Raw genomic sequence first — 12,103 nt, forward strand, 5'->3', positions numbered from 1 at the left:
CTCTTTCAGATGTTAGCATATATGTCTCTTTTACCAGTGAGGCCTGGCCCCTAAAGTAGGTCCTACCCGCTATTTTATTTAACACACTTAAAAAAAAAAAAAAACTTCCTAGCACTTACCACAATTTTTCATTTATATAATTACTTGTATTCTTTTGTTCAATGTCCCTCTCTCCCCCACTATAGTGAAACCTCCAGAGGAGGAACAAAATGTCAGGGTTTTTCCCTCGATATTTTATGTTCATGCCTGGCACAATGCCTAACACACAGATGGAGTCCATTTATGTAAGTACTTATTATACGAAGGAACAAACGAATGAATAAATGAAGCAAGCATTAAGGAACTGCAGAGATCATATGAAGCAATGTTTACTCACTTACCTCATTAAACACAGGATACATGACTGCATAGAGGGGCATAGAAACCATGGAAGTGGTCTCAGCTTCATTCTTCATCTCTTCCATTGTCATCCTCATTCAAAAGCCAACTACAGTAGAAAAAGCAGTGCTAAAATGCAGAGGAATCTTCATTCACTGCAGCCTTTCTTCTCTTTTTTGTGACAAAAGAACAGGGCACAAAACATATGCTGACCTGGTTAAAGGGGACGAAAGAACAGAGATTTACTATGCTAGAATTAACAATAAAAAATTAAGGTGTTTAACATTTTCATTAAAATTCTTTTGCTAATTGTTCATTGATTTTTGTCACCTAAAAAATAACCAAAACATAGCAAGCATCAAAGATTTAAGGCAAAATTTTAAATTCTACCAAATGTGATTTGGGAAAAAAATTGACCTAATTTATTAATTAAATAATTCACTTAATATTATTTAATTTTGCCAGTGGCATTTTTTGAATCTTTGTCCAAATCTGACACAGAGACTAAGAAGAAAAACCCAGACACTGGTAGTTTGGAAATAAAATATTGAGAATTCAACAATATAAGAGAGAAATTTTGCTTTGAGGAGTTGAAGAAATGTGTTGCTTTTTAAGAGAAAGCAACTGTATTTAATTCCTTTGCTAGGCTGAAATATGAGCCTAATTATAAAGTGAAAGAGTAACAGTAGTAACATACCTGTATATTAAATGATATACATGTTAAACAAAAAGCCATTACTTTTGAATAATTTCTACCATTTATAAAGCATTTTCAGATTATAAAACATATTTCACATGCATTTAGTCCTAATAACTTACCTTAGAGTAACTGTCATTCTAATTTTACAGATGAAAATGTAGACTCTGAGATGATAAATAACTTGCCAAAGATCACACATGCAGAGGCCTGTGACTTGATCCCTGTGCTCTGAATACAGATCTGACACTCCCAAATCAGAAAATAAAGTATGAAGTGAAAACCCAGAACCTCATCTACCCAGGAAAATGTCCAGAAGTTATTCATTCACTGAATAAATAGATGTTTAGCACTTACTACATGCAAGATACAATGGGGGATGAAAAAGGTGTGGTCTTAATCATTAAAACATTATCTGAGCCAGACTGTGGAACACCTAAGCAGTTTGAAAGCTACAAAGGCCAGTACTCATAGCTTTAAAAACTTCCAATAACCTGTCCCGTTTGAGAACTGCTTACTATTCTTCCATTTATCCCTACCAGCGAAGGGGAACTCAACACTTACAAAAACAGTTTAGCCTTATTTCTGGTAGTTCTAAACATGGAAAGTCTTTCCTGTTTCTGAGCTTAAATCTGCTCCCTGACTTCACAGAACCAAATAAATAATAAATAAAAGGAAGAAAAGGCCAATTCCTAAGTTTTATTCTATAGGACAAGAGAAAATCATTACCTAATGAGACAATTGGTACTTAAGTAGACTGCTTTGGTCACAGCATTAAGGAAAGAATGGAGGAACAGAAGTTGAAGGCAAGGAAAACTTAAGAAATCTAGTGCATCTAGATCAACAGGACCTGAATAATAAGCAAGAGCAAGCAGATAAATATCAATTCTGGCCCTGCTGTTCCTATTTGATTTCTTAATAAGCCATTTGGTAATCTGCTTTTCCACTTAAAAATTAACTGTGAATACCTTTTCATAATAAACTTGGAATAAAGAAGAGGGGCTGAAGTGCTGTCAAAATGAAAATGATGGATACTGGATGTACAGTATAAGTAGTAAATAAAAAGCATCAGTATCTATGAAAAAAGAAAGTGAAAAATAGCAGTACAGGGCCAACAACAGAACTTGAAGAGCTATTTCATTTTTTTTTTTATACCACATCAGTACAATACCACAGTATTGTACCACATCAGAAAATTTTCACTTAAAATATTTATGATTTAAGTCAACTGTCTCTCCCTCTGTATATATACATTTATTTTTATACATATAAATATATATATATTTATTTCTTGCTTCTTAAACTAACTTTACAGGACTATCAGCTACTATTTGTCATCAAGAAGATAATATTATAGCAACATTATGGGCTACATAGGTGGCTGGCCCACTCCACACTTAACCACCTTTTTAAATATTGTTCCTATGGGAAAATGTTCCAAAGAACCAATTTACATCTGGCCTTTTCAGAACACACGTTCACAAGCTGGGGCCAAACAGTTTCATTAGTGTTTACATGAGATTAAAAATCAACAATTCCAATAAGGCTTTTTAAATATTAAATTGTTCTGCCAATTTTAATTCAACTTCAAGTTAAAATATGCTGTCATTCCTTCTACATGCTTCTTCATTTGAAATGGTTTAATGGACAACCTGCCAATTACTCCAAGCCACTCCAATGCCAAACTCAGTCTTAGGAGTTTCTGCCCTGCACTACCCAACCAACCCACAGGAGTCTGTTCATTTAAAGAACTATACTTGGGTGTATCTTAAGGCTCAGAATCAGCATTTCCTGAAACAGCCTCACTTTATTCCATCTGGGCACAACAGAGCCAAAGCTATTTACTCACAAATAAAATGAGTGAACAAAGGGAAGTTCTTGGTATTGATGTATGCAGTTCTTGGGGAGAAACAGAAGCTTCCTAAGTAAAGTAAATTCTACACTTAAAAAATATTTGTAGGCAGGTCTATTTGTCTTGTTTTTCTCTATAGTGAAATCTAGTACTTAGCCCCCTTACATGGTCCTGTATTCTTATAATCCCTTTAATTTTTCTCCCTAAAGAGGGGAAGTTTTATTTATTTTTGTTGGCTCTCCAAACTGTCCATAATATTTAGCTAAAAGAAGTTTGTTTATTCTAGCAGTAAACAGAACCCATGAGTTCATGTTACAGTTTACAAGCGTAGTTCTTTTTTCCAATAGCCATTACAGTCAGCATAGCAGGTACATAGTAGACACTTTATAAACGTTTGTTGAACGAATAAATCAGTGAGTTAAGAGATGGGCAATTTATAAGTTGAATCAGTCTTGCTAATACTTTTCAAATATCAAGGCTAGCAAAACAAAAACAGACCCAGAAATCTAAATAATTTTATTAACAAAGTCTGGACCCAGTTACATTTACCAGTTTTTACTTCTTTTGGCTATCACAAGCTCTTCCTACTATAGTAAGCTAAGAGAATATAAGCATCAGATAACTGCAAATAAAACCAGAATTCCAACAGAAATTTACATGAAAACCAAATAAAACCAAAGAAAATAAAACAGAGATTATAAATTCTAATGTCTCAATTTTATTAAGGCTACCAGGACGCGATCCTAGGGACATAACTGGTGTATAATTTAATAGTTCACAAAATTTTCAAAGTGCAAGCATCTCCAACATTGGTTAACCTTGCTTTACACATAAGAAATATCCAAAAAATCACCCAACTTTTATCAGAAAGCAAAACTTTTCCTATGAGAAAGAGTGGAAGAGTGGTGCAGTTTCCAAATGTTGGATGACCTAAGGCATCACAATCACTTCAGGGCCTATTAAGAACACAAATCCCCAAGACTACTCAATCAGAATCTCCAAGAAAGGGTCAAGGAAGCTGTATTTTAACAGCCAGCCTAGATGATTCTTGTGAACAGAACCGGCTGGAAATCACTGGCATGCAAAGAACAGTGGCTAGAGTCAGAAAATAGAGTTGCTAAGGCCAGTCTTGAGACATAGGTAAAATTAAGTTTGACTCAGTACCTGAGACAGGGTTTTTTGGTCCTGACTTTGTAGAAGTTTCACTTAATCACTGACCTTGTTTCCTCATCAGAAACAGAAAGGGGTAAAAATTATATCATCTTAAAGGCCATGGTACTCTAAAATTCAGTGATAATAAAATTTTATTACAGGTATCTCCTAAAGGTTCCAAAGTAATCTCGTGGGAAATTTTTAAAAAAGAAAAAGATCTCATCAGATCTTAAAAAAATTCACTAATTCCAATAAGGAGATCCTCTTCAATAGTTGGTTGATTCAGGGTTTCAAATAACTGACAACCCCTTGCTTTCTCTTAAGCATCCGGCATCACGAATCACACCCAGAAACTGAATTTATTCCAAAGTGGGTATAGATCAATCTGGTCAATTCACATAGCTGGAAAGGTGGGCATCTGATATCACAACCTACCTTTTAGGGCCTTCTCATGCCAAAATATTGTAGCCACTTCCAAACAAGAGACAAAAGGTTTAGAGGAGGAAGCTAGGAAAAAGGCAGGCAGAGGAACAGGGTAAGTAAGAGATCCTACTTAGACCAAAATGAGCTTGAACCTTCAGGATACACCTACATCTCTCTCCTTCCTCTGCAAATTATATTTTCTATAATTCAAGGTCCTTCATTCTAACAGTTTTCTTCTTGAATAAGGTAACGTGTAACTCAACCTCCCTGAACATGCACTGCTGTCAGCTTAGTATTGATAGAATTTTGCATTTAGGGACCTCTAGGAACAATCTCTTCTTAATGGTAGGTGTAATATATTACATTTTGCCACTCTATCTGTTTACATGTATCAATTTTTTCTAGGCTTCTCCAAAATAATAAATGCACAATTTGTGCAGAGATATGTGAAAGGAGTGTAAGAACGATCTGAAAACATGGGCTCAAATTCTGTCATTATAAACCATCTTGTCACTTGACCTATCTATGCTTTAGTTTTTTAAGATGGACCAAAACTGAGCTGTATACTTGAAAGTGATATAATTAGATCGAAAGATGAAGTAATTTCTAAATCAAAACATAAAGCCTCTATATTAAATCACTTTAATTTACTAAGTTACTAAGCACTGTATTTTTGCACTTTTAAGTAACTATTTAAAGAAAGTATACATTCTGCAAAGAATTATCACTTCACTGGAAGATCTGATCTCAGTCAGATTTGTAAAGGCACCTCCTCTGTTATACCACAATTTCCAGGAATTGGATACCACCAACTGTTTTTTTTTAAAAAAAAAAAAAAACAAGATAAAAAAGATATAATCTCTAATATCTCTGTACACATGACTGACCAAACAAGCATTTCCTGAGTTATTAAGAAATAATAGAGGTTCTAACTAAAACAACATCTGAAAATTAAGATGTTTTTGAAAATAGGTAACACTGGCAAATTAGCACACAATGACCCACGAAGGAAAAATGCCTAAATGTAAAATTTAGCAATTTAACTCCATTTACTTTATCATTCTTTGTTAAACTCCATATAGCTTTCACAGACAAGTGTTCCTTAACTATTAAGCAGATCTGGTTCTAAACATATACTTATAAATCAGTCATTTAAAACTTACTGTTTATTTTTCTATAGAGGGTTAAGTGAGGGTTAAGGTTCTAAGAAAGACTTCAAAGTTCACAATGTTACCTAAAGGAAAACAGTAATAGGGCTGTTTGAATTATACAGTGCCCACCCCCACCAATCCAGATTCACTTACTTGAGGTCAACTGCGGTCCAAAAATATTAAATGGAAATTTCCAGAAATAAACAATTCATAAGTTTTAAATTGCTCGCCATTCTGAGCAGCATGATATAATCTCACACCCTCCAGCCTGAGACCCCCAACCATAGATATCGTCTGCTCCCAACATGCAACCATTGACATCATCATGCTTGATCCTCCTCCTTCTGACGTATCATCAGAAGGTCAATAGTAGCCTAACACTACATCACAATGCCTACATCATTCACTTTGCTTCATCTTATCACTCAGGCATTTTATCACCTTGCATCATCACAAGGGTAAGTACAGTACAATAAGATATTTTGAGAGAGACCATATTCACATAACTTTATTACAGTGCATTGTTATAATTGCTCTATTTTATTACTAGTTATTGTTAATCTCTTGCTGGGACTTCCCTGGTGGCCCAGTGGTTAAGACTTCACCTTCCAATGCAGGGGGTGCAGGTTCGATCCCTAGTCGAGGAGTTAAGATCCCACATGCCTCATAGTCAAAAAACCAAAAACATAAAACAGAAGCAATATTGTAACAAATTCAATAAAGACTTTAAAAATGGTCCACATCAAAAAAATCTTAAAAAAAAGTCTCTTGCTAATTTATAAATTACACTTTACCACACATATGTATAGGAAAAAACAGTATATAGAGGGGATGGTACTATCTGAGGTTTCTGGCATCCACTAGGGGTCTTGGAACCTATAGCCAGAAAAAGGGAGGGCCTACTATACTTAGTCAACATTAACAGCACTGTCATTAGTGAGGTAAGTGACAAGCATAGTGACTGTAGAACCAGACTCGATTGGAATCAATCCTGGATCTACTACTTACTAGTTCTGTGACCTGGGGCAAGTTATCTAACTTCTCTGTGCTACAGTTTTCTCATCTATGAAATGAGAACAACAATAGTATCTGTCTCTTAAGGTTGTAAAGATTAAACAAGTTATTACAGATAAAGTGTTTAGAACAGTACATGGAACACAGTAATTATTTAATATTAGCTATTATGATTAAGTACATTTTAATCTAGTATGACAAGATCTCTTTCTAGAGGTCAGGTCCTCTGTACAATCAACCATCTAGCCAGGGGAGTCAAGGACTCTTGAAAACCAGATAAATGGGGGAAGATAAGTGATTGTAAACCTTAGAACAGCAGAACTGTTTTGTTTTTCAAATAAATTCTTTTATCAAATCCTAAATGTGAGATAAAACACACTCAACTGTGCATTTATTCAATACATGTATTAAGTAATAACTATGGTTTACCAGCCCTTCCTCTCACAGGAGCCCTTAAACACCTCTCTCCACAATTTGAGAATCACTGCTCTAGGGACAATCACTACACAAGCATTATGAACAAAGCATCGTAAGAACAAAGGTGAGTGGTCCGAATAGTAAGGATAAGGACTGGCAAAAGATATCCGGACCCAGATTTTTTCCATAATTCAGATAGTTCCAGATCTCAATTTCGCACCAGTAAATTTATCTGTACTGTTGTCACATGCTCATGCATTTAAGAAACCTAAATGTTAAGACCCTAAAATTGGGGCTTCCTTGGTGGCGCAGTGGTTGAGAGTCCACCTGCCAATGCAGGGGACACGGGTTCGTGCCCCGATCCGGGAAGATCCCACATGCCGCAGAGCGGCTGGGCCCGTGAGCCATGGCCGCTGGGCCTGCACGTCCAGAGACAGTGCTCTGCAATGGGAGAGGCCACAACAGTGAAAGGCCTGTGTACTGCAAAAAAAAAAAAAAAAAAAGACCCTAAAATTTTAAAGCGATAACAACCATTAGTATACATTACTATATATTATCTAGTCCAATCTCCAAATTTCACAATTTAGAAATAAAAGTCCCCAGAAATTCACATTAAGAAACTAGTCACAGATATTTTAAACAAATATGCAATTGAGCTACTATAACCTATTGTACAGGACATCTTAGTCTGCCAAACTGATCTACTTCTAGGCTCACCTGCCCTGCTCTTTGTGTCCTCCACTGGTCCTGCAGCTGAGAGCCAAGACCCCCAGACTCCACGCAGAGTGTTTGGAGATGGAAGCCAGTGGGAATGTGGCTCTGATTCAAGGTCGCCCTAGGGTACTCAGCAGCACAAGTTTGTGGATCTTCCATTTGCTGCTGCTGAGACCTCTGACTCACTCACTTTAAAAGTTACCTGCATCATGTCAGTGTAAGAACTTCCAAATTTGGGGGAGTAGCTTCTTAATACAGAAATCATAAAATGGACAAGTAATTAGGTTTTTCTACAGATGGACAGTACAGAGCAGTAGGTAAGTGCTTAGATTTGAAACAAAGGTCTAAGTTTGAATTTTGCTCAGGTGGGTGATATCATTTGTTAATCTCTTTCTAAACTCAATGAGAAATTACTGGAAATAACGATTGAGGTACTCACCTCACAGAATTAAGAGTACAAAATGCATGTACTCATTACACCGTCTGACACACAATAAACATTCAATTCATATTATTAGTTATTAATGTTTTATCCAAGATTCTATGAACCTGACATGGCATCAGGACTGGAACTAGGGTGAGGCAAACCGGATGCCTAGAGCACAAAATTAAGGTCTCACCTGCCTGACAGAGAGTGAGCGCCTTCTTAAATTTTGTACCCTAGACCCTCCCTGCCTACCCTAGTCCTGTCCCTGCATAGCACACACAAGGATAGCCTAATACTGATATAACAATGTCATAAAGGCCACTTACATAGCTTTTTTTTTTTTTTGCGGTACGCGGGCCTCTCACTGTTGTGGCCTCTCCTGTTGCGGAGCACAGGCTCCGGACGCGCAGGCTCAGCGGCCATGGCTCACGGGCCCAGCCGCTCCGCGGCATGTGGGATCTTCCCGGGCAGGGGCACGAACCCGTGTCCCCTGCATCGGCAGGTGGACTCTCAACCACTGCACCACCAGGGAAGCCCCACATAGCATATTTTTAAAACCTTTTCTCCCCCACTTGCCAAAATGGAGGCATATATAAATTACTTGGGCCACCCAAAAAAGTTACATATATCATCCAAATCAAATTACATAGTTTAGGAATCCTTAAAAGAATGTGATCATCAAATGCAAGCCTGTGTTAAAATTACCTTTTATTCTCTTAATGTACATAGAGCAATTTAATAAAGAAAGCCGTGGCCCAGAAGTAGGCTCAGTAGCAGAGTGAAATCAAGATGTGATCAAAGATTTTCTCAAGATAATCCATAAAGGGGGATAATCTATATAGGAAAACCAAAAGATAATAGAATCAAAAGGCTTGCTACCTCTGAATTAGCTGATGGGAAATGGGAACAACAAAAATAGCAACAACTGGCTTTTAAGATATTTCTGCACAACAGGTTCAGGGAAAAGGATACACGTCTCTTTAGTTGTGACAATCCTCAATTTTTTTTCCTATTCGAATGCCTAAATTTTTGTTAAATTCTGGTCTGGACAAAATTTAAATGAAAACATTTGTTGGAAGGCAGGAAACAAATCTGTTCCCTTGAATGTGTTCACTTATGCCCATAAAGTTCTTAATCTAGTGGTTCATGAATTAAATAATGCCTAACTGAACAGTCATTTAGCATTTAATTGAGGTACATCTTTTCATTTTCCCTTTTATTAGTATTTGTGATGTTTTAATTTCTCAAATATAATGCTAAAGCTTTCCTTTAAAACCCCTTAGAAATTCAATTAAACTCAAGCTCTCATACTGTCCCTATGTTCTCTATGCTTGGAAGTACAATGTAAGGAGACTGTACCACATGGGTCAGGCTTACCTGCTCTGTAACACTTACAATCTTATATACCTACTATCTTACTTAATGACTCCTTACTGCTTAAGGTTCTCTACAGTATGCAATGTATATTTTCTTATCTTACCTTATCAAATTTCTTTGCACCACAACACTGCCACAAAGCACTTAAACGTTGATAAAATTATTAGCCTCAGATGATAAATGGACTCTGACTCATTTGTTTACCAGCAGATGCTAATAAGGACAAGATTCTATCATGATGATGAACTTTAACCTCACCTTTAGTTCCCAACTGATCTCAAATAAAAATTCTATTAGTCACAAGAAGAAATAAGGGAGATAGAATGGTCTCTGCTTAAACCATACGTACAATTCCACCTGACCTTCACTTGCAAAACTGTAATTCATTTTTCAAGGAAGCACACCAAAATTAAGGTAGGACCTCAGAAATCTTTCAAGTTTTGAAAATACTGCCAAAATGCCAATTTGATTACCGACGAAGGCATCCACAAGTATCTACTTCTGAATAAAAGACCATATTCAAAATGCTTTGTAATTAAATTAGAAAGCCTTGCCACAATGTGAACTGGTATAGGGAGCAAATGAAATCTGGAGGCCATGTCTGATTCATTTACCATTCCCAAATGCCTTTGGTTGCAGCAAGCCTAATGAAGTCTAAGAAGGCAGCAGATGTGTAACATCTTAGGATTTTGTCCTTCCTGAACTCCAAACTCCACTGGAGTTCCAGTTCATCCTGAAGACAGGATGGTTGAATAAAGCAGGAAGGCATGTTTCAGTGCCAGGGACCAGAAAGTAATTTAGAGAAACTATCATTTTCCCCCCTCCTATCAGCTCTGACCCAAAATTATCAAATGAATTGATGCATGTTCAAGTACTTAATATATCAGAATGGCTAAATGTCCATATGACGGTCTTTCCATCCCCTATTATCCACCAAATTATAAACACTGTAGAGAAATTTTATTCTGTTCTCTATTTTCTAGTACCTAGCTCAGTACTCTATATAGTCAGTCTACATCAGCAACAGTGTTAGAGATGTGATGATGAAAAGCCAGATATAGTCCATGCCCTTGAGGGTGTGCAGTCTTGCAGGGAAGAGAGACAGTAAATAAATACATGTTAAGCTGCCACTTCACATAACTCCAGGGAGCATACCTGTGTCATACTATATATACACTTTTCTATGCAAATTCAATGAACATGCTGAACAATTTTTTTGAAGAAAACAACAAAAAAGAGAACTATTGAAATAGGTAGGTGATCATAATTCCATTCCACGCATATAAGCCCCAGAATGAAAGAGATAAAGACATGGATCTGCTGCCCCCCCAATCAGACTGAGAGCCATAGTTGTCCCTCATGATGAGCAGCTCACCACACTGTGATTCCACATAATCACAGTGATTATGTATTATAATGTACATATTTCTTTTCCAACATGATCTCTGAATAACAAGTTAAATACCTGATCCAGCACTCAAAGGAAAAGTAATTCTATTCCAATGCTAGAGGAAAAATGTGTTGACGCTCTGTTAGTTTCCAATGTGGTAACTTCCTAAATGTTTTTTTTAGAGTAAGCTTGAAGATAAGTAATTTTTGCCTGCCACACCGACCTTAGCATCTAAGATACAACCTTTCTGTAACTGCAACTCTAACTGCCCTCCAATGGCGCTCAATCACTAACATCATTTTACTGCCATGATTAAAAATATGGTGTCTTAACTCGGCCAGCATGGATTCAAATCCTAATTCCAAGCAATAAGTGGTTGTGTGACCTCAGGGAGGTTACTTAGCCTCCCTGTACTTTAGTTTTCTCATTTACCTTGGGGATAATAGTGCCTCTACATCATAGGGTTGGTACAAAGAAGATTTAAGGCAATTTTATACATAATATATATTCAATAAATATTTGATAAATGAATGAACCAAAGTATCATTATTATGCAATCTAACTTACTTCTGGTAAACTTATTTCCAAAGGACTGGCCTAAGTAAACAGTAGTGACTACCACTTAATAAGCTCTACTGCTGTTACCCAATAATTCATAAGGTTGCTGATAAAAAATCCTCTTTTCTTTCTTTCTTTTTTTTTAATAGCAACACCTGATTCTAGGCAACTGCATAGTGAGACTGAATATTTATTTCACTTTTTGGGTGGTTAAAAAAAAAAAAAAGATTATACATACCAAAAATGTAAGGGTGATCTTGAAAAATAAAACTAATATTATATTACATCCAAGATGCAATTAATTGTATAGCTAAAATGAGAAAACTGAATTCTTCATTTTCATACAGACGAAAATGGACCACCAAACTATACTGTTTACCTTTCTGCCAATAAATTATTTCTAACTGCTACAATAAAGATGCTTTCACTTTTTACATTGTGTGTGTGTGTGTGTGTGTGTGTGTGCACGTGCAGATTGCTAAAACATAAATCTCTAAGACTGCAACTTTCTATAACATTTCAAATGCAATAATACACACCATCGATGACACTA

At 36.3% G+C, this 12,103-nt stretch overlaps 1 protein-coding gene across 2 annotated transcripts in view; it reads right to left on the minus strand.

The window, feature by feature from the left end:
- Positions 1-12,103, minus strand: part of PDCD10 (programmed cell death 10) — a 39,524-nt gene that overhangs the window by 22,566 nt on the left and 4,855 nt on the right. For both annotated transcript variants that reach the window (XM_004313925.3, XM_073803882.1), the window contains one exon: positions 381-591. In XM_004313925.3, coding sequence (XP_004313973.1) covers positions 381-476 — 96 coding nt within the window. In that variant the 5' untranslated portion in view covers positions 477-591. The remainder of the gene's footprint in view (positions 1-380; positions 592-12,103) is intronic.

The sequence above is a fragment of the Tursiops truncatus genome, chromosome 4, assembly GCF_011762595.2.
Source record: "Tursiops truncatus isolate mTurTru1 chromosome 4, mTurTru1.mat.Y, whole genome shotgun sequence".
In the NCBI taxonomy this organism is placed as follows: domain Eukaryota; kingdom Metazoa; phylum Chordata; class Mammalia; order Artiodactyla; family Delphinidae; genus Tursiops; species Tursiops truncatus.